At 44.7% G+C, this 27962-nt stretch overlaps 2 protein-coding genes across 2 annotated transcripts in view; both read right to left on the bottom strand.

Annotated features, from left to right (window-relative positions):
* Positions 1 to 27601, bottom strand: part of mlpha (melanophilin a) — a 37784-nt gene extending 10183 nt beyond the window's left edge. The window contains exons 1-12 of the mRNA XM_037696493.1: positions 27576 to 27601; positions 25295 to 25408; positions 24573 to 24794; positions 22038 to 22150; positions 21898 to 21942; positions 19488 to 19546; positions 19324 to 19413; positions 19065 to 19164; positions 18631 to 18824; positions 12147 to 12227; positions 11818 to 12045; positions 10906 to 11076 (exon numbers count right to left, since the gene is read on the bottom strand). Coding sequence (XP_037552421.1) covers positions 10906 to 11076; positions 11818 to 12045; positions 12147 to 12227; positions 18631 to 18824; positions 19065 to 19164; positions 19324 to 19413; positions 19488 to 19546; positions 21898 to 21942; positions 22038 to 22150; positions 24573 to 24794; positions 25295 to 25404 — 1413 coding nt within the window. The 5' untranslated portion in view covers positions 25405 to 25408; positions 27576 to 27601. The remainder of the gene's footprint in view (positions 1 to 10905; positions 11077 to 11817; positions 12046 to 12146; positions 12228 to 18630; positions 18825 to 19064; positions 19165 to 19323; positions 19414 to 19487; positions 19547 to 21897; positions 21943 to 22037; positions 22151 to 24572; positions 24795 to 25294; positions 25409 to 27575) is intronic.
* LOC119428808 (sorting nexin-9) overlaps positions 27575 to 27962 on the bottom strand; it is a 21551-nt gene continuing 21163 nt past the window's right edge. The window contains exon 18 of the mRNA XM_037696495.1: positions 27575 to 27601. The gene's annotated coding sequence lies outside the window, so the exon portion shown is untranslated. The remainder of the gene's footprint in view (positions 27602 to 27962) is intronic.

Below are 27962 nucleotides of genomic sequence, written 5' to 3'. Positions count from 1 at the left end.
GGTTGATCCACTCTGAGAAGGTGCTATTTAAGAGACTGAGCTGAAAAAAGCACCTCAGACTGAAGAAGTCTCTCGGACGAGAGACGAAACGTTTCTACATTTTTTGTTGTTTTGCTTTGTTTTGTTTTTTTTTTAATGTCCAGAGGACCAGATTTAACTTTTTTACACTTTGATAACAGTTACTCTTTTTTTTTCATTTAGCCTTTATTTATCCAGGTTAGTCTCATTGAGCCACGAGAACTCATTTTCAAGAGAGACCTGTTTAGGGAGCACATGGTGGGGGTTAAGGGCCTTGCTCATGGGCCCAGAGTGGGGCGAATGAGGGTGGGGGTAAGTGTGGGTATTTTACCTACCCCACCCACAATTTTGATGTTGTCGGGGCCGGGGCGTGAACCGGCGATCTTCGGATCACAAGCCCACCTCTCTAACCTCTGCGCCACCACTCCCCAAAATTTAAATGTTCTATATAAATAAATGTGACTTGACTTGATATATTAATTTAATTTTCTCAGAAGTTTGACCTAAATTAATGGAAAAAGTACATTTCTTCCAGTCATTTTCTTTTTGGTTCTATTTTTATTTTACTGAGAGTTTCGGAGACCTGGAGGGGTGTGGTTGGGAGGAACGGCCCCCCTGATCTGAACCAGAGTGGTGTTCTGTTGTTGGACTTCTGTGCTTGTCGTGGATTGTCAATAACGAACACCTTGTTCAAGCATAAGGGTGTCATTTCTAGACTGGAGCAGTGGGTGGGCATCACAGGGTCAGCCCTTAAATGGTTTGGGTCCTACCTCTCTGACAGAACCTTCTGTGTCAATATCAAAGATTTTAGTTCGGCATCGACCGCACTCCAGTGGGGGGTACCGCAGGGGTCCATCCTCGGTCCCCTTCTCTTTTCTTTATACCTGCTGCCACTAGGTGCTATCTTCCGCAAACACGACATACCCTTTCATTTCTATGCCGATGATTGCCAAATTTACTTCCCCCTGAGGCACAGAGGCACACGCTCTATTCAGCCTCTTCTTGACTGCCTGGCTGACATCCGGGACTGGATGGCTTTAAACTTCTTAAGCTTCAATGAGAAGAAGTCTGAAGTCATGCTGTTCCATCCCAGTGGCTCACTCATGAACCATGACATTGACCTTTTCTCTCTAGCCCCGCTAGAGAAACAAAAGGTGACTAATCTGGGGGTGATAATGGACCCGTCCTTAAAACTCAACAGTCACGTAAACATGATGGTCAAATCCTGTTTTTTTCAGCTGAGACGGCTGTCTAAGCTGAAGCCTATACTCTCCAAAAAGAACCTCGAGACAGTGATCCACGCCTTCATAACATCTAGGCTTGATTACTGCAATTCACTTCTGTTTGGAATCAGTCAGTCCTCCATTGTTCGTCTACAACTGGTCCAAAATGCTGCAGCCCGATTTTTAACTGGTACAGGCTATAGAGAGCACATCACGCCAGTTTTGGCCTCCCTGCACTGGCTACCCATTCACCTTCGGATCCATTTCAAAATTCTCATGTATGTTTTTAAATCACTGAACAGTTCCGCCCCATCCTATCTCACTTATCTTCTGCAGCCATATGTCCCACCGCGCTCTCTGAGGTCAGCAGACCAGATGCTTCTCTCAGTTCCAGAAACCCGTCGTAAGCTCAGAGGCGACAGGGCTTTCTCTGTTGCAGGTCCACGACTGTGGAATGAGTTGCCACTAACCCTAACCCTAACCCTAACCAGGCTCCCACACTCTCAGTCTTTAAGTCTCGCTTGAAGACCCACTTCTATTCGCTTGCCTTTAACACGGTGTGATTTGTTTTGGTCCGGTCTGTTCTCTACTCTGTTGGCCATTTTAGTTAGCTTCTGCTGCTATTTGTACCTGTATTTCTATTTTATGTTTTCCTGTCTGCTGTACATGTTTGGTTCTTTTGTACAGCACTTTGGTTGGCCTTGTTGCTGTTTTAAGTGCTATATAAATAAATTGGTATGGTATGGTATATGTGCTCTTGGCACCAGGACACCCTAGGCCGCAGTTCGATGATCGACTTTGTCATCGTCTCATCTGATCTGCAGCCACATGTCTTGGACACTCGGGTGAAGAGAGGGGCGGAGCTGTCAACTGATCACTACCTGGTGGTGAGTTGGCTCCGATGGTGGGGGAGGATGCCGGTCAGACCTGGCAGACCCAAACGTATTGTGAGGGTTTGCTGGGAATGTCTGGCAGAGTCTCCTGTGAGACGGAGTTTCAACTCCCACCTCCGGGAGAACTTTGAACATGTTCCGAGGGAGGTGGGGGACATTGAGTCTGAGTGGACCCTGTTTCGTGCCTCTATTGTCGAGGCGGCTTACCAGAGCTGCGGCCGCAAGGTTGTCGGTGCCTGTCGCGGCGGCAACCCTCGAACCCGATGGTGGACACCGTCAGTGAGGGATGCTGTCAGGCTGAAGGAGTCCTATCGGGCCTTTTTGGCCTGTGGGACCCCGGAAGCAGCTGATGGGTACCGGCAGTCCAAGCGACATGGGGCTCGGGTGGTTGCTGAGACAAAAACTCGGGCATGGGAGGAGTTCGGAGAGGCCATGGAGAACGACTTCCGCACGGCTTCGAGACAATTCTGGTCCACCATCCGGCGTCTCAGGGGGGGAAAGCGGTACGCCACCAACACTGTTTATAGTGGGGGTGGTGTACTGCTGACCTCAACTCGGGATGTTGTGGGTCGGTGGGCGGAATACTTTGAAGACCTCCTCAATCCCACCGGCACGTCTTCCACTGAGGAAGCGGAGCCTGGGGACTCTGGGTCGGGCCCTCCAATCTCTGGTGCTGAGGTCACCGAGGTGGTTAAAAAGCTCCTCGGTGGCAGGGCCCCAGGTGTGGATGAGATTCGCCCAGAGTTCCTTAAGGCTCTGGATGTTGTAGGGTTGTGTTGGCTTACGTGACTCTGCAATATTGCGTGGACATCGGGGGAAGTTCCCCTGGATTGGCAGACCGGGGTGGTGGTCCCCCTATTCAAAAAGGGGGACCGTAGAGTGTGTTCCAACTACAGGGGAATCACGCTCTTAAGCCTCCCTGGTAAGGTCTATTCGGGGGTTCGGGAGAGGAGGGTCCATCGGATAGTCGAACATCAGATTCAGGAGGAGCAGTGCGGTTTTCGTCCTGGCCGTGGAACACTGGACCAGCTCTACACTCTCAGCAGGGTCCTGGAGGGTGCGTGGGAGTTCGCCCAACCAGTCTACATGTGCTTTGTGGACTTGGAGAAGGCGTTCGACCGCGTCCCTCGGGGGGCCCTGTGGGGGGCCCTGTGGGGGGCCCTGTGGAGGGTACTCTGGGAGTATGGGGTACCGGGCCCTTTGATACGGGCTGTTAGGTCCCTGTATGACCGTGTCAGAGCCTGGTCCGCATCGCCGGCAGTAAGTCGGGCTTGTTCCCGGTGAGAGTTGGACTCCGCCAAGGTTGCCCTTTGTCACCGATTCCGTTCATAACTTTTATGGACAGAATTTCTAGGCGCAGCCAAGGTGTTGAGGGGATCCGTTTTGGTGGCCTTAGGATTGCGTCTTTGCTTTTTGCAGATGATGTGGTCTTATTGGCTTCATCAGATCGTGATCTACAGCTTTCGCTGGAGTGGTTCGCAGCCGAATGCGACGCGGCCGGGATGAAGATCAGTTCCTACAAATCCGAGGCCATGGTCTTGAGCCGGAAAAGGGTAGAGTGCCCTCTCCGGGTCAGGGAGGAGGTCCTACCCCAAGTGGAGGAGTTCAAGTATCTTGGGGTCTTGTTCACGAATGAGGGAAAAATGGAGCGTGAGATCGATAGGCGGATAGGTGCAGAGTCTGCAGTGAAGCGGGCGCTGTACAGGTCTGTCGTGGTGAAGAGAGAGCTGAGTCAAAAGGCAAAGCTCTCAATTTACCGATCGATCTACGTTCCCACCCTCATCTATGGTCACGAGCTTTGGGTTGTGACCGAAAGAATGAGATCTCGGATACAAGCGGCCAAAATGAGTTTTCTCCGCAGGGTGTCTGGGCTCTCCCTTAGAGACAGGGTGAGAAGCTCGATCATCCGGGAGGGACTCAGAGTAGAGCTGCTGCTTCTCCACGTTGAGAGGAGCCAGTTGAGGTGGCTTGGGCATCTGTTTAGGATGCCTTCTGGACGCCTCCCTGGTGAGGTGTTCCGGACACGTCCCACCGGAAGGAGGTCCAGAGGAAGACCCAGGACACGCTGGAGGGACTATGTTTCTCGGCTGGCCTGGGAACGCCTCGGGATTCCCCCTGAAGAGCTGGCACACGTGGCTGGGGAGAGGGAAGTCTGGGCCTCCCTACTTAGGCTGCTACCCCATGACCCGACCCTGGATAAGCGGAAGAAAATGGATGGATGGATGGATGTGAGTTTCGGGGGCAGCAGCTTGAGCAGGGAGGTCCAGACAGGGAGGTCCTCTCCACAGCCTCTTCCAGCTCTTCTGGGAGGACTTCAAAGGCGTTCCCAGGCCAACTGAGAGACGTAGTCTCTCCAGTGTGTCCTGGGTCTTCCCCAGGGTCTCCTCCCAGTTGGACATGCCCAAAGCACCTTCCTAGGTAGGCGCCATGGGAGCATCCTTACAGGTGTCTGAACCACCTCAAATGGCTCCTCTTAATGTGGAGGAGCAGTGGTTCTACTCGGAGTCTCTCCTGATAACTGAACTTCTCACCCTGTCTCTTAGGGAGAGTCCAGCTACCCTGCAGAGGAAACTCATTTCAACCTCCTGTATCCACGATCTCATTCTTTCAGTCTCTACCAGAGTTCATGACCAGAGGTGAGGGGAGGAACATAGACTGACCAGTAAACAGAGAGCTTTGTCTTACAGCTCAGCTCCTTCTTCACCACAACGAACTGGTACAGAGTCCACAATACTGCTGATGCTGCACCAATCCATCTGTCAATCTCACACTCCATTCTTCCCTCACTCGTGAACAAAACCCCGAGATACTTGAACTCCTCCACTTGAAACAGAACCTCACCCTCGACCTGAAGAGAACAATCCACCCTTTTCTTAATGAGGACCATTGCCTCATATTTGGAGGTGCTGATTCTCATCCCAGCTGCTTCACACTCTGCTGTGAACCGATGCTTTATTTTATGGTTGTCTTTTCTTGTCTTTGTTGTCCACTGTTGTCATCATTCTTTGTTTAAAAAAAATCAGGTCTCTCTTGTAAATGGGTCTCCGAGGCACAGTGAGACTAACCCTGCAGATGTTGGATGCTGTCTATCATGATGCACTAAGATTCATAACTGGCTGTAACTACCGTACCCACCAGTGCACCCAGTATTCACTGGTTAATTGGTCACCATTAACTTCACACAGACTCTCTCACTGGTACATTTTCATATTTAAATCACTTCTTGGTCTGCTGCCTTCATACATCTCCTACTACATGTCTCTACGTGAGTGCAGTTACAGCGTATGCTCTCAGGACATTATTACCTGAAGTGTTCCCTCAGTGAGGACTGAACTAGGCAAAAGGATCTTCTCCAACTCCGCTCCTTTTTTCTGGAATATCTTGTAAAAATATCTGAAGCTCTCAACCTTTACCTCTCTAAGTGGCTTCAAACATCTGGTAAGTTCTTAGAAAAACCAACTGAGACATGTTCCTGTTTTTAGTTTTTTTACACCGCCTTATGATCTATCTGTTTTCTTTGCAACTTTTCCTTTTATTTACCATTTTCACTTGTTAAAAAACATTTAAATTTGTGCACATCCTTTATGATTGTCTATTGTTGTCTTTGTTGTCCACTGTTGTCATCACTGTTAAATTTCAGGTCTCTTGTAAATGAGTCCCCGCGGCTCAATGGGATTAACCTGTATAAATAAAGGTTGAATGGAAAAAATGCTCCATTATGATGATTCCAACAGGACCACATCATCTGCAAAGACAGAATCCTGAGGTCACCGAACCCGAATCCCTCCACTCCCTGGCTGCACCGAGAAATTCTATCTATAAAAGTTTTGAAAAGAATCTGTGACAATGGGCAGTGCTGGCAGAGTCTAACTCCCACCCTGAAGGGTCCGACTTACTACCGGCAATGTAAACCAAGCTCTCGCACCACTTGTATAGGGACTGAACAGCTCGTAGCAATAGGCTCCCAATCCCATACTCACAGAGCACCCCCCACAGTGTACCCCAAGGAACACTGTCAAATGCCTTCTCCAAGTCCACAAAACACATGTAGACTAGATGGGCAAACTCCCATGACCCCTCGAGGACCCTAGTGAGGGTAAAGAGCTGATCCAGTGTTCCACGGCCAGGATAGAACCCACATTGTTCCTCCTGGATCTGAGGTTCCACCAACGATCTGACTCACTTCTCTAGTACCCCTGAATAGACCTTACCAGGGACAAACTGACTAGCACAGAAGTCCAACAATAGAACACCACTCAAATTCAGATCAGAGAGGCCGTTCCTCCCAATCACACACCTCCAGGTCACACTGTCTTTCCCCACGTGGGCATTGAAGTCCCCGAACAGAATAAAGGAGTCCTTGGCTGGTACACCTTCCAGCACCCCCGCCAAGGACTCTAAAAAGGTTGGATACTCTGAACTGCCATTTGGCACATAGGCACATACAATCGTCAGAGCCCGTTCCACCACCCGAATGCGCAGGGAAACTACCCTCTCATCTACCGAGTGAAAACTCCAATGCACAGGCGCCAAGTCGTGGGGTTAAGAGTAGACCCACACCAGCTTGGCGCTTCTCACCATGGGGAACTCCAGAGTGGAATAAGGTCCAGCCCCTCTCAAGGAGATTGTTTCCTGAGCCCATGTTGTGCATCAAGGTGAGCCCAAATATAGCTAGTCGGTATTTCATGTAGTATGCTAAAAGGCTAGGTTAGCTTGGTGAGCTTCAGAGCTCCACTACAGTCATATTTTAATAACGGGTTCTCTCTTTTTCGAGCTACTTGACAGATATGTGACAGAGGTACTGTGTTGTCGATGGTTTAATCAGTGACATGAGATGTTAATTTTCTTTGACCCATAAAAATAAATGTGGTCATTTATTAACAGAATCAAAATTTAACATCAAAACATTGTACACTTGATTATACTGATCGGCTCTGATTAATAAAACTTGGCACGTTTTACTTAATAAAAACAACAGACATTCCTGAAGATATCTGGATTAATTACTGGCAAGATAGAAGTTTAAAGATGGGAAATGAAGGAGTTTAAATGGAGAGAAAATGTGGAGGAAGAAAGTGTGTTGACGAAGAATGGCACCCTTCATCCGACCCCAGCTCAGCCCCGGTACACTAGGTAGTGAAGCGACTCGTTACCTTTGCAGAAGATAGGTCAGCTCCGGTACGGAGTTCCATTTCAGCGCTACCTTTCAGCGTCTCCTCAGGATGGCTGAGAATCGTCCGAAGTAGTGACGGTACTCCGTTCAACAACACGCTCATCTCCCGGGTGAACTCACAGCGAGCTGTGAGTCCGTCAGAGGTTCCACTCAGATGTGGAAGGCTCCATAATCCCAACTAGACTCAGAAGACTGAGTCTGAGAAAAACTCAGAAGAACTCCTAGGAACTCCAGCCGAACTCCATCAGAACCAGCAGAACTCACGGAACTCACGGAACTCCATCAGAACCAGAAGAACTAACGGAACCAACTAACTAATGGAACTAGAAAGTGTCGACTTTTAAAGAGTTCTGCTTCTGGTCACTTTTAGGAAGTCCTGATTGGTTGAAGGAACCAACAGGGGTGTGGTTTTAGTGACGTCAGAGGGTCATTACAAGTCAAGAAAACAGCGGAAATGTTTAGGAACAGACAGAGAAATGTTTTAATGTTTTGACGAAGTGAGAAAAACTACAGGTGTCAGTTCTCTTGTTACTGTCCGAGAGGTTTAAAAACACGACAGTTCGTTCCAATAACTTGTTTTCCGACTGTCTCTGACTTTCGACCGACATCACTCTTTCTCATTTCAGACAGAAGATCAAAAATCCATAATTACTTTGTAAAATAGACATTTAACTTGATTTCTAATTTGAATGAGGATTAAAAAATCATTAATACTGTTTCACAGTTGATTTAAAATGAGTGGTTCACTTCAACATTTAAAAATGGTATGAGCTAAACATACTTTTGATTATCAAGATATTGTAAAATAGTAATGATAATATAAAAAAGAGAGTGTTCTTTCAATTGATTAGTTCAGGATACAATTAGAAAGTCTCTGGATGAATTAATTTGTATTTCTGGATTCAAATCAATGAAATAACAGTTCCTGTCCCATGAAGGTCCTCAGAGGCAGGTTTGATCGGAGGCCTAGTTCACTACACTCACAACCTCACGCACAAGCTCAGGCTCCTTCTCCACCAGAGAGGTTACATTCCATGTCCCAAGAGCAGCTTTGTTAAGCCAGGGTCAGAGCGCCAAGGTCACCGTCTTCGGCCACTGCCCATGGCATCATGCATCAGCCTCATGTGGCCCCTCCTGCAGGTGGTGGACCCACTGGAAAGCAAACCCATGTTGCTCATACGGGCTGAGCCTGACCGGGCCTCCGGTCACCAGGCGCTTACCAATGAGCCCCTCCCCTAGGCCTGGCACCAGGGTGGAGCCCTGATAACCCGCGTTCAGGCAAGGGACAGTGAGTTCCTTCTTTGCTTCTGTCCACTACCGTTTCACATCAATGAAGAAGACGAAGGAGATGGTTGTGGACTTCAGAAGGAACAACCCCCCCCGAACATAAGAGGATCTGCGGAGGAGGTGGTCTCCAGCTACAAGTACTAGGGTGTCCACATGAATGACAACCTTAGCTGGAGCAGCAACACCACCAGGCTGATCACAAAAGCTCATCAGAGACTCTACTTCCTCAGACGGCTGAGACGAGCTGGTCTGGAAGCTCAGTCCTCACCTCCTTCTACAGGTGTGCAGTGGAGAGCATCCTGTGCTCCAGCATCAACATGTGGCATGGAGGCTGCACAGCTGCAGAAAGAAAAGCTTTGCAGAGAGTGGTGAAGGCTGCACAGAAGATGTTGGAGTCAGTCTCCCCACCATCACAGACATCTACACCTCCAGATGCAGGAAGAGGGCCACCTGCATCATGAAGGACCACACTCACCCAGCACACACACTTTTTGTCCCGCTCCCCTCAGGAAGGAGGTTGAGGAGCATTAAGTGTAGAACCACTAGACTGAGGAACAGCTTCTACCCTGAGGCTGTTAGACTCATGAATCTCTAACTAGAATAATCACTGTGAAAAACCACATGTTGCTGCTGATCTGTTTCATGTTGCTGCTGATCTGTTTCATGTTGCTGTGCTCATTCTTACTCATCTGCTCACACAGACTCATGTTCATGCTGCTGTTATGCTATTAGTGCTTAGTGTATATTTAGTTTGTTTTTCTTAGTTCATATCTTAGATCTTATCATTGTTTTTCTTTTGCATTTTATTGTTGGATGTAAATGGGACCCTGTGTACATTATTTCGTTCCACCACATGTGGTGTGAATGACAAATAAAGAAACTCTGACTCTGACCATAATAATCTTGTGAATTGCTCTTTGTTTGGCCTGTAACCTAGAACCAATCTGCCTTGGTTGACCCTGCATGAGACAAATATAATTCTCCTACTCTGCTCCTGTTTCCTGGAATATCTTGCAAAAAGATCTTAAGCTCTCAACCTTGATCTCTTTAAGTGGTTTCAAACATCTGCTAAGATCATGGCAAAAACCAATGCAGATAGGTTCCTGTTTTTAGTTTTCTACACCACTTTACAACCTAGCTGTTTTTGTTCCATGTTTTAATATCATTTTCTTTCATTTGTCCTTCTCAGTTTGTATGTTTTCCTTTGATTGTCCACTGTTGTCATCACTTTGTTAAAATCAGGTCTCTCTCGTAAATGAGTACCCAAGGCTCAATGGGACTAATCTGTATAAATAAAGGTTGAATAATTGTCCCTGACAGAAGAACTCCTAGGATCATTCAGACACACAAACTCCTCCACCACGATAAGGTGGCAATTCAAGTAAGAGACTTCTACCGGGTCTCCACTACTGAACTGTACCCTGTATTTTAATATTTTTATTTGAAGCACGCACAATATCAAGTTATAAAGGTATTTATTTTATGTTTTTAAAGAAACACAACAGTTTGACGTTTTCTGGTGTAATTAAACTTGATTCTTTGCATAAAATTTGATTCTGATGTTTTCAGGCAGTAACTCTGGATAAATGGTAAATGGACTGTATAGTGCTTTTCTATCTTATCAAGACACTCAAAGCTCTTGACGGATGATGTCATCAAAGTGGATGACACTGCACATTTTACTGACAGGCTCAACAACCATCAGACCATTTCAAACCTTTGTTTATATCTTTTAACAGCTGTTTATTTAAAACTTGTTAACTTTCTGGACATCATCTCAGCAGCTTTAGCTTTGGTTCTGGAGATTGTTGGTGTCCTGTTCCTGATGCTGCAGCACGACCCAAACCATCAGCCTCCACCACCGTGCTGACAGCTGGGAGGAGGGGTTTACTGCTGTGCATTCTGGGTAAACATCTGTCCTCTGGTCTCATTGTTTCAGAATCTTGGTTGCTGATTCGGATGAAACTTTTTAAACCTACGTCATGCTGCCATGATCTTTTTATTTTAGAGGTGTTCACCTGGAACCCATCCAAACAAGCCATGACCTTTGACCTTTAACTAAAGCCTGCAGACTCTAAGATGTTTAATTGTTAACTTTAATAACACATTTCTTGTTTTGTTCTAGATACTGATGAAGATACTGAATCCATGCTGGGACCTTTGTGATCCTCATCTTGATCCTGAAGACATTCTCTAGATGTTGAGGAAGCTGCTGGAACTGGACCCAGGATGTTTTCCTGACCCTGACCCAACAGCCAGAGGAGCCAGTCCAGACATTCGGGACATGCTTCAGTTCATGTAGGAAGCTTACATTTTCCTCAAGTTCCCTGAATGCATCATCGGCCTGCTTTACATCAGCGCCGACTAACAGCGACCTGTCGGTCGGCTCTGAGAGGCCGTACTCAACCATGGCGTTTTCTGTGGCGTTAACGGTTCTCAGGACCTCAGTGGTGAGGTCACAGAGGGCAGCGGCCGCAGATCTCTGAAAGCCATGTAGAGGGACAGATGTTAGCAGCTGGAACACAACTGTCTGCAGCAGCTACCAGGCTGGACCTCCGTACAGGGAGGATTTCATGAGAGGTATATTTTTATGCAGCTGATCTCCAGGGGGTTCCATGAGGGCTAGGCAGGTAGCAGCTACCAGGCTGGACCTCCACACAGGAAGGACTTTTTACTAAAATCAAGGTGTGTCCTAATGCACCTGATCTCCAGGAGTGCATGAGTTCCAGGCTGGTAACTGCTTCACATTAACATCCTTTAACATCCTTACAGGTGCTCAGGTAGGCGGGAGGTGGGCTGTTAGTGAGGAAATATTCATGCTCCAACAAGTCCACCTCAGAACCTCAAAGATCTTAGAAATCACTTGGGACCTGGTTAGATTTTTCACCTGAGTCCAGGTAGAGATCTGTTTCTGGTTCTGGAGTGGAGCTCATTGTCAAGACCTAAATATGAATATGTTATCATCAGAGTTTGGCCTGATGGAAGGAGACCTTCTGAAGTCAAAGCTGAGCCATGCAAATGTTCTGACAGTTTCAATAACAGAAACCTGAAAGTTCTCAAACTAATAAAATGATCATCTTTCTTCATTCAGGCTGGTACTGTTGGATTTGGATCTGTTGGATTTGGACCTTCAGAACCATCCTTGGAACAGGTAAAACCTTCATGTTTCTGTTTACTGCCATTCTGAGGGTTTGGAGGTGTTATCTTCATGCAGCTATCGTACCTTCTGAGCCTCCGTTGGTAACTCGTCACTGGACGAACTCAGTTCTTTGTCCTTCAGAGAATCCAGAAGAGCCCCTGGTCTGGTACCAGACGATGCTCTTCCTAAAGAAAATGGCTTCTTCATGGCCTCGTCATCTGAAGACAGGCCTTTATCACTCACATTCCCGGCCAGCTCGCTCAGTTTCTTCCTCAGCTTCTCCTCCTCCACCTGAGCTGAGGCAGTGGATGCCTGCAGGAAGACACAGACCAGACTTTTTGAAACAGGGCAGCTCACTAGTCATATTCTTCTCTTACCAATAATTTAGTTGCTACGTTTGCGTCCTGTCTTACCTCGTCAGCTGGCGTGATCTTTTCCTCCAGGCGGCTCAGCAGATTCTCAATGGCTGACATCCGTTTGTTCAGTTCGTTTATCTTAGAAAGTAAATCCAGACAGACAGTCTTTAATTTTTCTGCCAGAAAGTTCTTGAGTTGACAGGCCAGACATTGATTCAGAACGCTGCTATGAACAGACACCTGTAGAGATTTTGGCATCTTCTATTTCACCTTTTTGCAGCTCCTGAGTGGCAGGGAGGAGTTTCTCCTCAGTTGTGACTCGTTTCTCAAGGACCAAGTATACCAGAGGACAACACCAATACATTGTGGCATTCAGTGAGCAGTTCCTAGTGCAACTTGAGAAATTAAGAATTAATCCTGCTTACCTGGTGCTCCTTATAGATGAGAATCAATTTCCTGTATCTTCCAAGTTTGAAACAGACCTTAGTCTTCCAGCTTGAGTTTTCCTTGGACCCATCAAGACCTTCTCACATGGACATTGCAGTTGGAAAGATCTCTCACTTACCTTGGCATCCTGGTCTGATCTGCTACTCTCCTACACCAACCTGTGAAACTCGCCTACCATACACACCTTCCTGGAACCTGGATCATACCTAACTCTACCTGAAACTCTTATAACCTAGAACAGAATAGAATAGAATAGAAACAGCCTTTATTGTCCCACGGATGGGAAATTCAAGTGTAACAACAGCAACAGATAAAAAGATTTCACACAAAAGTTCCTAAATGTTAATAAACAATACAATATAAAATAAATAAGAAGAGTAAGCCTTCTCAGTTTTTACAAAGACTTCTAGAATATTCTTTGTCTAGACAATTTTCTCTAGACAGAGAAGATAGTATGACGATGGTAAATATTTATTTACCATATTTATTCTGCATTCACAGATACTTACTCATTTTCTCCTGAGTCTAGCCCCTTGTAAATACTGTAAATATTGTAAAAAAAAAAAAATTCTTACCTTAAGTGTCTTGAGTCTTCCTGGGTTTCCATTAACAATACTCTGAGAAAATGAACAACACAAATGTGTCAGGAACAACACAAGTGTGTCAGCAACAACAAGAAATTTAGTGCCACTCTGCTGGACGTGGGTTACAGGAGTCCCACCCTAGAGCCAGGCCTGAGGGAGGGGCTTGTTGTGAGCAGTTTGTGATTGGGCTTCTACTCATGCGCTCCAGTTGGGTTCAGTTCGAAGACAGTTACATGGGTTTGCCTTCCTGAAATCCCACAACCTGCAGGAGGGGGGTCATATGGGTCCAACAAATGATGCCATAGGTGGTAGCTGAAAGCAGGGTCCTTGGCATTCTGACTGTGACTTACCAAAGCTGGCTTTTTGTACACGAAACATTGCCTTTTTGGTGAGGAAGGAGCATGAGGTTGAGAGGTACCGACTGGATGTAGTTGGGCACACCTTGATGCACAACCTGAGCTTCACAACCAATCTCCCTGAAAGGGGCTGGACCTTATTCCATGCTGGAGTTGCCCTTGGTAAAAGGTGTGGAACTGGTGTGGGTCTACTTAAAGCCCTCTGGCTTAGTTGACTGTGTGTTGAAATTTTCACTGGTAGACAAGTGGATAGCTATCTTGCACCTTCGGGTGGGGGGACAGGTTATGATTGTTGTTTATTCCTATGTGCTGAACACCAGTTAGGAGTACCCAGCCTTCTTGGAGTCCTTACTGCAGGTGCTCCAGCAGGGGATTCCTTTATTCTGCTGGGGGAATTAAATGCCCACGTGTGTAGAGACAGTGTGACCTGGAGGGGTGTCATTGGGAGGAACAGCCTCTCTGATCTGGACTCAAGTAGTGTTCTGTTGTTGGACTTTTGTGCTAGTCACGGTTTATTCATCATGAAAACCATAACCAAACGTAAAGGGTGTCTGTAAGTGCACATGGCACATGGACACCCTAAATCGCAGATCAATGATAGACTTTGTAGTCATGTCAGATGATCTGTATTTTGATCCTGTATGCTCCACACTGGTTTGTCGTCATTATCTACATCGTTTTTATGTCTATATTCTGTTTTACCTCATTTTGTATTTTGCTTGGTGTGTTACCTGTTGTTTTATCTGTACAGCACTTTGGTTGGCCTTGTCGCTGTTTTAAGTGCTTTATAAATAAAGTGGTATGGTATGGTATGGTGGTATGTTGTCTGATCCGTGTCTGCATGTTTTCGAGACTCGGGTGAAGAGGGGAGCCGAGCTGTCAACTGATCACCACCTGGTGGTGAATTGGATCAGATGGCAGGATAAGATGCCACACAGACCTGGTAAACCCAGACGTGTAGTGAAGGATTGCTGGAACTGCCTGATAGAAAAACCTGTCAGAAGGATTTTTAACTCACACCTCTGAGAGTATTTCAACTGAATCCAAGTGAGGGACATTGAGTTTGAGTGGGCCATTTTTCACACCTCCAATGTCAAGGCAGCTGCCTTAAGCTGTAGCCACAATGTTGTCAATGCCTTTTTTTGGTGGACATTCTCCAACCCAGTGGGGGACTCCCTGAGTGAGGAAGGCCATCAAGCTGAAGAAGGATTCCTATTGGGTCTTGTTGGCTGGACGGATTTTGGATGTAGCTGATGGTACTGGTGGGCCAAGGAAGCTGCAGCCCTGGCTATCCTGATGCATGCTCAATAATCCAGGTAGAAAAATCTAAAAAAGTAAAGTTTGGTCCTCTGAACGGGTTCAAAAAACAAAAAAATTGTAGAAATGTTTCAACTTTCATCTGAAAGACTTCCTCAGTCTGAGGAGCTGTATTCAGCTCAGTCTTATAAATAGCACCTTCTCAGAGTGGATCAACCAGTTTGCTGCTGACAACCAAAACCAGCAGCATGATCAAGGAGGACTGCTTGCTATTCACAGGGGGATGAGTGATACTAGCAATAACAGCATTGTAAGAGGGGGACAGTTGAACACGGAGGCCTCCACCCCTGTTTAATGATAGACAGTTTCTTTTCACAAAGATGGCCTCCTTTACTCCTCTCTCAAACCATCATTCCTCTCTGTCAAGGATGTGAGCATCTTCATCCCTGAAAGAGTGACCGATGGTCTGAAGATGAGTGTAGACCACAGAGTTCTGGCCAGACGATGTTGATCTTCTGTGCTGGTCCATCCTTTTGGCCAGTGGCTGTTTAGTTTCCTCGATGTAAGACTGATCACCCTCCTGACACTGAACAGCATACACAATATTACTCTGTGCCGGGAGACTGGATCTTTGGGATGAACCAGTCTTTGCTGCAATGTATTTGGGGGTTTAAAAGCCACTGGGACATTATGTTTAGAAAACAAACATCTTAATGTCTCTGAAATTCATGCAACATATGAAATGACCACTGGTCTGGGTCTGGGTTCCTCCTTTTCACCTGATGGCTGGCTGGAGTCCTGTTTGGGTTTCTTCTCTGCTTTCAGGAAGGCCCAGTTAGGATATCCACATTTCTCTAGAGCCTGTCTTGTGTGGGATTTCTCTGCAGTCCTGGCTGTTTCTGAAGCAAAAGCTCAGATGTTGGCAAGAGTTTGGTAAAGCCTTAGATAGAGACTCCTGATTGCATCTGTAGAGATTCCAGCAAACCATCAGGTAACTGAGGTGGAGAAAGTAGCACTGTACCAACACTGTGTTTAGTGGAGGTGGGGGAGCTGTTGACCTCAACCAGTTGTGGAATCAGGCAGTGGAAGGAATATTTTTCAGACCTCAATACCACCAACATATCTTCCATGGAAGAAGTTGAGTCAGGGGACTTGAGGTTTGGTCAGTTTATAACTGACATAACTGAGGCTGAGGTTGTCAAGGTAGTTAAAAAGCTTTGCAGCATCAGGGCTCTGGGGATGGATGAGATCTGCCCCAAGTTCTTCGAGACTCTGGATGTTGCAGGATAGGTCTTGGATGACACCTTTGGAACATTGTATGGACAACTTCAAAAAGTGGGATCGGAGGGTGTGCTTCAATTAAAGGACATCACTCCTTAACCTTCCTGGTAAGGTCTATTCAGGGGTTATGGAGAAGAGAGTCTGATTTATGATTGAACCTCAGACTCAGGAGAAACAATGTGGGTTCCGTCCTTGGCCTGGAACACTGGATCAGCTGTTTACCCTCAATAGGGTCCTTGAAATGTCATAGGAGTTTGCTCATCCAGTCTACATGTGTTCTGTGGACTCGGAGAAGGCATTCTACAGTGTTCCTTGGGGTACACTGTTGACGATTCTCCGTGAGTATGGAATTGGGGGGTATGTTGCTATAATAATCAGGTCTCTCTTGTAAATGAGTAACTGAGGCTAAATGGGATTAACCTGCCTAAATAAAGGTCAAATGAATCCATTCAGTCTTTATACAAGCGGTATGAGAGATGGTTTGTATTGCCACCTGTGAGTCACATCCCTTCAGGGTTGGAGTTGGGCTTTGCCAGGGCTGCTCAATGTCACTGATTCTGTTTTTTACTTTTATGGAAAGAATCTTTTGATGCAGCCAAGGGTGATGGGAGTCTGGCTTTGTGGTCTCAGTATTTATTCTCTGCTATTTGCAGATTATGTGGTCCTGTTGGCATTATTGTGCTGTGATCTCCAGCTTTCACTGGAGCCAAGTGTGAAGTAGCTGGGATGTGGATTAGCATCTCCAAATCTGAGGCCATGGTTCTAGTCAGAACAGGGTGGATTGCCCTCTCCAGGTTGGGAGGTAAAGTTCTACCTCAAGTGGAGGAGTTAAAGTATCTTGGGGTTTTGTTTACAGTGAGAGTAGAATGGAGTGTGAGATCAACAGATAGAACCTTTTCAATGTTTGTTAATAACATACAGTCTAAGACCACTCCGTTACTGAATGGTGTTCCTCAGGGTTCAGTGTTTGGTCCTATTCTGTTCCTTTTGTACATCACCCCCCTGGGAAAGATTATCAGTAGCTTCAGAAATGTGTCTTACCATCTCTATGCTGATGATATTCAACTGTACTGTTCCTTTTATAACTCAGAATTACATAAGTTAGCTGAATTAGTAAACTGTGTTTCCCATATTAAGGCGTGGCTAGCTAACAACTGCCTTCAGTTAAATTCTAACAAGACGGAAACCCTGATCATTGCCCCTGAACAGAAAGTTCCTTGGATTAAACAACACCTCGGTTCTCTGGGCTCCTCTTCTCAGCCGAACCTCAGAAATCTCGGTGTTCTGTTCGACCAGTCCTTGTCTTTGGACAAACATTCAAAGCTTCTGGTAAAAAACTGCTTTTATCATCTGAGAAACATTTCTAAACTGAGGGCAATGTTATCCAGATCTGACCTGGAGACGATTATTCATGCTTTTATTTCTTCTCGTTTAGATTATTGTAATTCCCTTTTTACTTGTTTTAACAAAACTGCCGTCGCTTGTCTCCAATTGGTCCAGAACTCTGCTGCGAGGCTTTTAACAGGAACTAACAGAAGGGCTCACATTACACCAGTTTTATCTTCTCTTCATTGGCTGCCTGTTGAATTTAGAATTAATTTTAAAATCTTAGTTTTGACCTTTAGAGCTTTAAATGGACAGGCCCCCCAATACATTACTGAAATGTTGTTTCCTTATTCTCCAGCCCGCACCCTTCGGTCTTCAGCGCTGAACCTTTTTAAGGTTCCTAAGACCCGGTTTAAAACTCGGGGTGACCTGTCCTTTCAGGCCGTAGCCCCCCGCCTGTGGAATGCCCTGCCCCTGTCTCTCCGTGTGAACGTTTCTGTTGATTCTTTTAAAACGCAGCTTAAGACACTTTTATTTCGCCAAGCTTTTAGTTAAATGTTTTACTGTTTTTTCCAGCTGTTTTTACTGTTTTTATTAATGAGTTATTATTTTATTTTATTTTAATCTTTTATTTCTTTATTGTTGTACAGCACTTTGTGATTGTATCTATGATAAGTGCTATATAAATAAAGTTTACTTACTTACTAGATCAGTGCAGCTTACACAGTATTGCAAACTCTGCTGGTCCATTGTGGTGAAGAGGGAGATGAGCTGCAAGGCGAAGTTATGTTTACTGGTCAGTCTACATTCGTACTCTCACCTATGGTCACAAACTTTGGGTAATGACCAAAAATATGAGAGCATGGATACAAGCTGTCAAAATTAGATTTTTCCACAGTGTGGCTGGACTCTTCCTTAGAGATAGGGTGAGAAGTTCAGTTATTTGGGAGAGATTTGGAGTTGAACTTCTGCTCCTCAACATTGAGAGAAGTCAGTTGAGGTGGTTTGGACATCTGATAAGGATGCCCCCTGGACTCCTAAGGGATGTGTTCTGGGTATGTGCAACTGGGAGGAGACATGTCTTCGGTTGGCCTGGGGACGCCTTGGAGTCCTCTCAGAGGAGTTGGAAGAGGTGCCTGTGAAAAGAGATGTCTGGGCTTCCCTGGTCAAGCTGCTGGCCCTGAGACCTGACTTCGGATAATGCAGAACATAATGGATAGATGGATGAAGATTCTCATCACCAACATTTTCTGATAAATGCAGTTTTTTTATCTTAAATTGTGTTCTTACTGGGGGTGCTTGTCCAAGGTTCTCCTGTGAGGTGGTTCTGCTGTTCCTCCGGCGGTGGGGAGGTTGTTGGTACATGGGGGGGTACCTGGGGTACTCGTCCTCATCTGAAGTGTCGACATACTGCTGCCGAGCAATCGAGGAGCTGATCTTAGATAGAGAGCGAGTTCTTACAATCCGGTTTTCTGCATAGTCATCTGAAAAAAATATGAATGGGTAGAGAATACAAGTAAAACTTGCAGGTAAACACATGCACACAAACGCGCACACACACACACACACACACACACACACACGCACGCAGGTAGATTGTATGAACTCAAACAGGTAGAAGGCAGAGGTAAAACATGCGTATGAACTCAGATTAATTCAAACAGCTCGATAGTACAGGTAAATGGATGAATACAGGTAGTGTGTGTTTCTTCATGTGTTCTGACCTGGTCTCATGGCATAGCGGTCCAGACTCTTTCTGCGGTTTGCTCGGTGGCTGTAATAGTCATAGTCCACATCATTCCTGTAACACCGATCATCTTGCATCTGGTTTTTACACAGTGTCAGTAAACACATCGTTAAACCAAAGCCAGACCAGTCTTCATTTAACTGAAGGTTTATTTGAAGGTTTAGCTAAACTTTTATCTTAGGTTTCTCTGTAAAAGCAGCTCAGGGGTCTAATGCAAATGTTACTATGTGACCAACCTGTACTGATGGGCGGCGTGAATGAGGAAGATAATCCTCAGAGTCAAAGTCCATGGGATGAACTGACAGCAGGCGTTTATTCTTTCTCATCTGAATGGAAAACATTTGTTTTAGTTATTATTTTTGGGACTTTCCATGGACTTCACTTTGGTTTTAAAGTTTACCACTTTGTAACGCTGGGCCTCGGCCTCTCCTGGATCATCCTCGTTACCGTTTTGCATTTCTGAAAGAAATCACAATATTGAAGTATACTGAGCAGTATCCTGATGCATGCTCAATAATCCAGGTAGAAAAATCTAAAAAAGTTAAATCTGGTCCTCTGGACATTCAAAACTGAGCAGTGTTTTCATTTGGCCTTTGGCATTTGGCCTTTGTCACGCTAAGGGAAAGAGATATCCATGTTAGCTATGCTAACAGTTTAGTCTATGCTGACTCCTTACTTAAAAATTAGCAACAAGCTAAACTTATACTTTCAGTTTCTCTGCCTTAAGGAACTTTTGATTTGTCCCCACTATGTCTTCTGAATATATAAAGGCTTTTTAATATACAAACTGGATTCCAAAAAAGTTGGGACACTAAACAAACTGTGAATAAAAACTGAATGCAATGATGTGGAGGTGCCAACATCTAATATTTTATTCAGAATAGAACACAAATCACAGATCAAAAGATTAAACTGAGAGAATGTATCATTTTAAGGGAAAAATCTGTTGTTTCCAAATTTCATGGCGTCAACAAATCCCAAAAAAGTTGGGACAAGTCCATTTTTACCACTGTGTGGCATCCCCCCCTTCTTCTTACAACACTCAACAGACGTCTGGGGACAGAGGAGACCAGTTTCTCCAGTTTAGAAATAGGAATGCTCTCCCATTCATGTCTGATACAGGCCTCTAACTGTTCAATCGTCTTGGGCTTTCTTTGTGGCACCTTCCTCTTTATGATGCGCCAAATGTTCTCTATAGGTGAAAGATCTGGACTGCAGGCTGGCCATTTCAGTACCCGGATCCTTCTCCTACGTAGCCTTGATGTTGTGATTGCTGCAGAATGTGGTCTGGCATTATCATGTTGAAAAATGCAGGGTCTTCCCTGAAAGAGATGACGTCTAGATGGGAGCATATGTTGTTCTAGAACCTGAACATAGTTCTCTGCATTAATGGTGCCTTTCCAGACATGCAAGCTGCCCATGCCACAAGCGCTCATGCAACCCCATACCATCAGTGATGCAGGCTTCTGAACGGAGCGTTGATAGCAACTTGGGCTATCCTTGTCCTCTCTAGTCCGGATGACATGGCGTCCCAGTGTTCCATAAAGAACTTCAAATCATGACTCATCTGACCACAGAACAGTCTTCCATTTTGCCACACTCCATTTTAAATGACTCCTGGTCCAGTGCAAACGTCTGAGTTTGTGGAGCTTGCTTAGCAATGGCTTCCTTTTTGCACTGTAGAGTTTCAGCTGGCAACGGCGGATGGCACGGTGGATTGTGTTCACTGACAATGCTTTCTGGAAGTATTCCTGAGCCCATTCTGTTATTTCCTTGACAGTGGCATTCCTGTTTGAGGTGCAGTGACGTTTAAGGGCCCGGAGATCACGAGCATCCAGTAGAGTTTTACGGCCTTGACCCTTACGCACAGCGATTTTTCCAGATTCTCTGAATCTTCTGATGATGTTAGGCACGGTTGATGATGATAACTTAAAAGTCTTTGCTATTTTACGCTGGGTAACACCAATCTGGTATTGCTGCACTATCTTTCTGCACAACAATGGTGGAATTGGTGATCCTCTTACCATCTTGGCTTCTGAGAGACACTGAGACTCTGAGAAGCTCTTTTTATACCCAATCATGTTGTCAATTGACCTAATTAGGGTTAATTAAAAAATATTTGAAGCTCTCGACCTTGACCTCTCTAAGTGGCTTTAAGAATCTGTTGGACTCCTGGCAAGGACCAATGCAGACATGTTCCTGTTTTTAGTTGTCTACATTCACCTTAGAATCTAGCTGTTTTTTTTGTTTTTTGTTTTGTTACCTTTTCCTTTTAGCCATCCTATTTGTAAAAAAAAAAAAAAAACCCTGCAGTATGACTTTTTATAACTGTTTATTGTTGTTGCTGTTGTCCATTGTTGTCATCTTTCTTTGTTGAAATGAGGTCTCTCTTGTAAATGAGTCCTCGAGGCTCAATGGGATTTACCTGTCTAAATAAAGGTTGATTGATTGATTGAATTGGTCTTCCAGCTGTTCGTTATATGCTCAATTTCCTTTTTCCAGCCACTTATTGCCACTTGTCCCAACTTTTTTGGGATTTGCTGACACTGTGAAATTTTGAATCAACATATTTTTCCTTTAAAATGTTACATTTACTCAGATTAAACTTTTGATCTGTCATCTATGTTATATTACAAATAAAATATTGACATTTGCCATCTCCAGATCATTGCATTTAGTTTTTATTCCCAATTTGTTTAGTGTCCCAACTTTTTTGGAATCTGGTTTGTATATATATATATATTATTTTTAACTGTGTTTTAGCAGCCCCCAAATTGTAGGAAAATTATAATGTTGATTGTGAGACTCACGGCTGCGGACGTCTGGCATACTCTGAGTGTCGTCCTCATGACCACCTGATGGACAAACATCAACTTTTAGCAAGTGGCAACAAAACAACTAGATGAGACTGAAGCTGTTCTCAAGTTGATTAGCACGTGTTAGAATTCACCATCTCCGCTCAGACGCTTGTACAGTGACCTCATCACTTTCGCACTGCCAAAGCGCTTGAAACGGTTTCTCATGTTATCGTGATACCAACCCAGAGTCCCAATCTTTAAGACTCTGTAGAACATACAAAAACAACACAACAAATTACTCAAAGATAGTATCCACAACTCATCATCCTGATTTTCAAGACTCCCTCACCAGACTAAGTCTCACCTGAATCTTGACTTGATTTCCTTTGATTAATGACTCAGTCCAGCCTAACACCTAAACTGGTCTCCCCTGACTAACTCTCCTCTGACTCAGTCTTGTGTGACTCCTCAGTCTTTCCTGACTCCTGACACAATCTCCTCTGACTCCAGATGTAGTCTCACCTGATTCCCCACTTTGTCTCATTTGACTCCTGACTTGGTCTCCCTATACCCTAAGTATAGGATTTAGCAAAAAAGAAAGTCTTAAGCCTAGTTTTAAAACTGGATCATGTGTCAGCCTCACGGACAGAGATTGGAAGTTGGTTCCACAAGAGAGGAGCCTAATTCCTGACTCTGTCTCATCGGACTCCAGACTCGGTTTCTCTTGACTCAAGACTTTGTCCGCCTGACTCCTTAAACAGTCTCGCCTGACTCCTGACTGGGTCTGACTTGACTTGATTGAGTCTTTACTGACTCCTGACACAGTCTTGCCTGATTCCTGATTCTGTCTCACCAGATTCATAACTCAGTCTCTCCTGACTCCTGATTCAGACTTGCCTGACTCCTGACTTGGTCTCGCCTGACTCTGTCTCATCTGACTACTGACTCGGACTCACCTGACTCTTAACTGAGCCTCTCCTGACTCTGTCTGACCTGACTCAATTCAATTCAATTCAGTTTATTTATATAGTGCCAAATCACAATAAAGTTGTCTCAGGGCACTTTACAGGAACATTCACATAAAAGCCAATTAGTAAAGTTCTCTATCTAAGGAATCCAGCAGACAAGTTGAATCTTGGCTTCGTTGCAGTCTCCCATCCTGAGCAAGCACAGTGGAGACAGTGGAAAGAAAAACTCCCTTTAACAGGAAGAAACCTCCAGCAGAACCAGTTCAGGACAAGAGACCATCTGCTTTGACCGGCTGGTTGAGAAGACAGGAAGGAGAGACAGACGAACACAGAATGGTAGGTCCAGATATAGGTCCAGGTCCAGATATAGGTCCAGGTGTATGTGAAAGACAAAAAAAAAACCCACATGTTAAGGATAGAAAAAAGGGACAGCTCAGAAAATCCAAGCCGACCCTAAGTATAGGATTTAGCAAAAAAGAAAGTCTTAAGCCTAGTTTTAAAACTAGATCATGTGTCAGCCTCATGGACAGAAACTGGAAGTTGGTTCCATAAGAGAGGAGCCTGAGAACTGAAAGATCTGCCTCCCATTCTGTTTTTGTAAACTCTAGGAACCACAAGTAAACCTGCAGTCTGAGAGTGAAGTGCTCTGTTAGTAAAATATGGAACAATAAGAACTGTAATATAAGATGGAGCTAGGTTGTTGAGAGCTTTGTAGGTTAGAAGTAAGATTTTGAATTCTATTCTGGATTTGACAGGGAGCCAATGGAGAGAAGCTAAAACTGGAGAGATATGATCTCTCCCAGTAACTCCAGTTAAGACTCTGGCAGCAGCATTTTGGATCAACTGAAGACGTTTTAAAGAAGTATTTGGACACCCAGATAATAAACCATTGCAATAGTCCAGTCTAGACGTGACAAATGCATGGACCAGTTTTTCTGCATCATCTTTAGATCAGATGTTTCTAATGTTAGTGATATTACGCAGGTGGAAGAAGGAGGTTCTAGTAACGTTTTTAATGTGGGGGATAAAAGACATGTCCTGATCAAAAATAACTCCACTCCTGACTCTGTCTGACCTGACTCCTGATTCTGACTCGCCTGATTCGGGATTCTGACTCACCTGATTCAAGACTAAGTCTCTCCTAACTCCTGACTCTGATTGACTGACTCCTGACTCAGGCTTACCTGACTCCTGACACACTATCACCTGAGTCCTGATTCAGTCTCGCCTGACTCCTGACTGTTTCTCGCTTGACTCTTGACTGTGTCTCACCTGATTCCTGACTCTGTCTCTCATGACTGTCTCGCTTGAGTCCTGATTCTGTTTCACCTGATTCATGGCTCAATCTCTCCTGACTCCCGACTGTTTCTCGCCTGTCTCCTGACTCTGTCTTGCCTGACTCTGTCTTGCCTGACTCCTGGCACAGTCTCACCTGAGTCTTGATTCTGTCTCACCTGATTCATGACTCCTTTTCTCTTGACTCCTGACTCTATCTCACCTTACTCCTAACTGTTTCTTGCCTGTCTCCTGTCTGTGTCTCGCCTGACTCTTGACTCAGCCTCATCTGATTCATGACTCAGTCTATCTTGACTGTGTCTCACCTGACTCCTGACTCTGTCTCTCTGGACTCGTCACTCGGTCTCACCTGACTGTGTCTCACCTGATTGTGTCTTGCCTGGCCCCTGACTTTGTCTCACCTGACTGCTGACTCGGTCTCACCTGGTCATGCGGCAGTTGTCACACACCCAGCCGTGCTCCTTCTTGTTGTAGCGGCTGCAGGACTTACAGGTGTACATGTGGCAGTCCAGACACTGACGTTTGCTGTTGACCAGAAACTTGAAGGGCTGAAGGCAGCGGATGCATAACGAGTCTGCCACATTTGTTTGAGCCCCCAGTAGCTCCCGCTTTGTGTCCTCCTTCTCAATTTGATTCTTCAGATCCCTGCAACCAACAGGAAGGACCAATCTTATCAAAAGACCTGAGAGAGACTCAACTGCTCAGAAAGACAAACAGAACATCGACACCGGCGTCGAATGCTTCACAGAACCCGATTTGTTTCTGCAAAAACAAAATGCGAATTTAAACAGAAATGTGGCTAAAGCAGCAGCTTGGCCTCAGAGTTATCCATGGTAATGCTTGTTTGTCTCCAGCCCCAGGGGCACATGGGAGTTGGAGTGTTCAGTGGGATCAGAGAGTGTTTGTGACGTCAGAGCGTGTGACCGCAGCGTGATGACTGCAGCAACAACAGCAGCTTTAACGCTCACATTCCTGCCAGCTTCAGAAGAATGAGCTGATTCAGATGCTCCGGGTCACAAAGACTCTCAGGCAGCTTATGTTCCAGAAACATCAGAATCTGGCTGACTTGGACTTCTGTTGGTGTCGTCTAAACTTTAAAGTAGGCTTGAAACATGTCAGGTGGATGAAGGAAGAAAGAACCGTACGAGAGTCTGTTCTCTTCCTTCTTCCGGAGGTTGAAGTCTCGTTGGATCACCTCCCACACATGTTTGGCTTCTTCATCTGTCAGACGGGACAGGTCCAGTTTATGCTCCATGGTCCTGAAACACAAGAAGTGATCAATAATCAATAAAACATAGTTTAGTTTGACCCTTGCCCTTCTCTCTTCCACCACCCCCACTGAGTCTAGAGGACACCCTGTCCCATCACCGTGTTATATGAGGTCTACAGTTCTCCCTGGACTCTGAAGGACCTGGGCCTCCTGAGCAGGTAGAGTCTGATCTGGCCTTCCTTGTGAGTCCAGACTCAGGTTCAGGGAAGGTCTCAGCATCTGTTAGCAGAAGTCCTCCAGCAGTTCTTTGGCTATCCTCGTGTTGATCTGGAGCTGGTTCTGTGGACAGCAGCTGAGTCAGTCCTCGCGACTCCGTGCTCCATCTGTGAGCTAGCTTCCACTTAGCTTTAGCTAGTGTTCTGCTCCTTTTAGCTTCTTCAGCAGATTTTAACAGTCCATCAGCTTAGACGACAGCAGGCAAAATATTCGCAAATAAATCTGTTTTATTCATTTGTAAACTTTTGGACAAAAACAAAATAGAAAAACAGTGATCAATATATATTCCAATTTATTCAACCTTTATTTCTACAGGTTAGTCCCATTGAGCCTCGGGACTGGGACTCATTTACAAGAGCGACCTGGTTTTAACAAAGTGACGACAACAGTGGACAATCATAAAAGAAAGCATACAAATTGAGAAGAACATATGAAAGAAAATAGTATTTAAAAAAACAGCTAGATTCTAAGGCAAATGTAGAAAACTAAAAACGGGAACATCTGCAGGAACTGAACAGATTTTTGAAGCCCCTTAGAGAGGTCAAAGGTCGAGAGCTTCAGATCTTTTTACAAGATATTCCAGGAAACAGGAGCGGAGTAGGAGAAGGTCCTTTTGCCTAGTTCAGTCCTCACTGAGGGAACACTGCAGGTAATGATGTCCTGAGAGCGCACGCTGTAGCTGCACTCACACAGAGACATGTAGGAGGAGATGTATGAAGGCAGCAGACCAAGACCAATATTTTATGAAACCATTATTCTGTGATCAAACTAAAAGGAAATAATTAGAAAAATAAAAAAGTTTTTCATAAAAGATAAAATATTTAAAGGAATTCTTAAATTTTATGATGAAAATATGGATTTAGATCAAAAGTGATTAAAAAGAAAAAAACATTTTGACACAAAGAAAGAAGCTTAGCATTTTTGTTTTATGGATTATAATCTGGAATTTTTCATCTATTTCAAGATTTCATGTCAAAACATTCAGCTCATTCAGTGTTTGTGCATTTTGACTTTTTGAAATATTTACCTTGTCGGCCATGTTTGTCTTGTTGAAAATGAACGGAGCTCTCTTCACGTCCTTCTAGAAGTTTACAAACTTTTACTGCTCGTTTCAGTTTTTCTTCTGCTTCAGCTTTTTCAGATTCCACTAATTTCACAAAATGTTCTGCTTTTAACCTACTTTTGAGGTATTTTCTGCTAATTTTTGTCTGTTTTCTGCCATTTGGGATTCTTAAAATAATAAAACTTTTTATGCTCCTTTTGAGCTTTTAAAAAAAACCTTTCAGCTTCTTTATTTTCATTTTCAGTTTTTCATTTTTTGCTAAATTCAGATTTTTTTGTAATCTTTTCAGCCTCTCTGCTTATTTCAGCTCATTTCTGTAGTTTTTCTGCTGCTTTCAGCAAATGTCAGCTGTTTGGGTCAGAGATGAAACCTTTTCAGCTTCAGCTGCTTTCAGCAGAAATCATTCAGCAATAAGCACTTGTGCTGCATTCTCACAGGAAATGACCGTTAGTATTCTTATCCTGGTCAGATTAAAGTAGTTTCTGTCCGACTGCCTGCCACACCTTGCAGACGGCCCGGCGCCTCGGACATCAGCACAAAGTCTAAACTAAACTGGATCCATTTAGTTTTACACAATTCAATTCAATTAAATTCAGTTTATTTCTATAGCACCAAATCACAACAAAGTTGTCTCAGGGCACTTTACAGGAACATTCACATAAAAGACAATTAGTAAAGTTCTCTATCTAAGGAATCCAGAAATTTTCTGTCTGATCAACAAGCACTTGAAAACAAAAGAAGGTGTTTGACCTCAGAGGGAACATTTCTGCACAGAGTCAGGATGAGACGTTTGAGACGAGCTGATCAGAGATCAGCTGCAGTTAAATCTAATCAGCTGAGATGAACAAATTTAATTAAAGATTATAAAACGACTCACCGAGTTTCTCTGAGAGGCTGAAGCTGCTGAATGAAGAAAAGAGGAGTAAATCCAAAAGAACATCATGTCATCACATGATGCGCGCACACACACACACACACACACACACACACACACAACAGAGTCATGCAACTTGGTCAAATGACCCAAATATCCTGGCGTGTATTCTCAGACATGGTAAATAAATACAAATTAAAATAGAACAAACTGCACTTGTGTTCTGGTTCTCCTCCCCTGCAGGAGCTTCCTCTGTTCAGACCTGTAGAGTGTGGATGTCCAACCTTTACACAGCAGAAGAGGTTCCACTTAGGATGCTCAACTCACATTCAGATTGATCTCTCTCCTGAGGGTCATCAGGGTCTTTGTCTCCCTCCCCTCCCTCCTGAT

This window comes from Nematolebias whitei, chromosome 23 (genome assembly GCF_014905685.2).
Source record: "Nematolebias whitei isolate Nwh7 chromosome 23, NemWhi1, whole genome shotgun sequence".
NCBI classification, from domain to species: Eukaryota; Metazoa; Chordata; class Actinopteri; order Cyprinodontiformes; family Rivulidae; genus Nematolebias; species Nematolebias whitei.
This window is presented reverse-complemented; position numbering and strand designations above follow the sequence as displayed.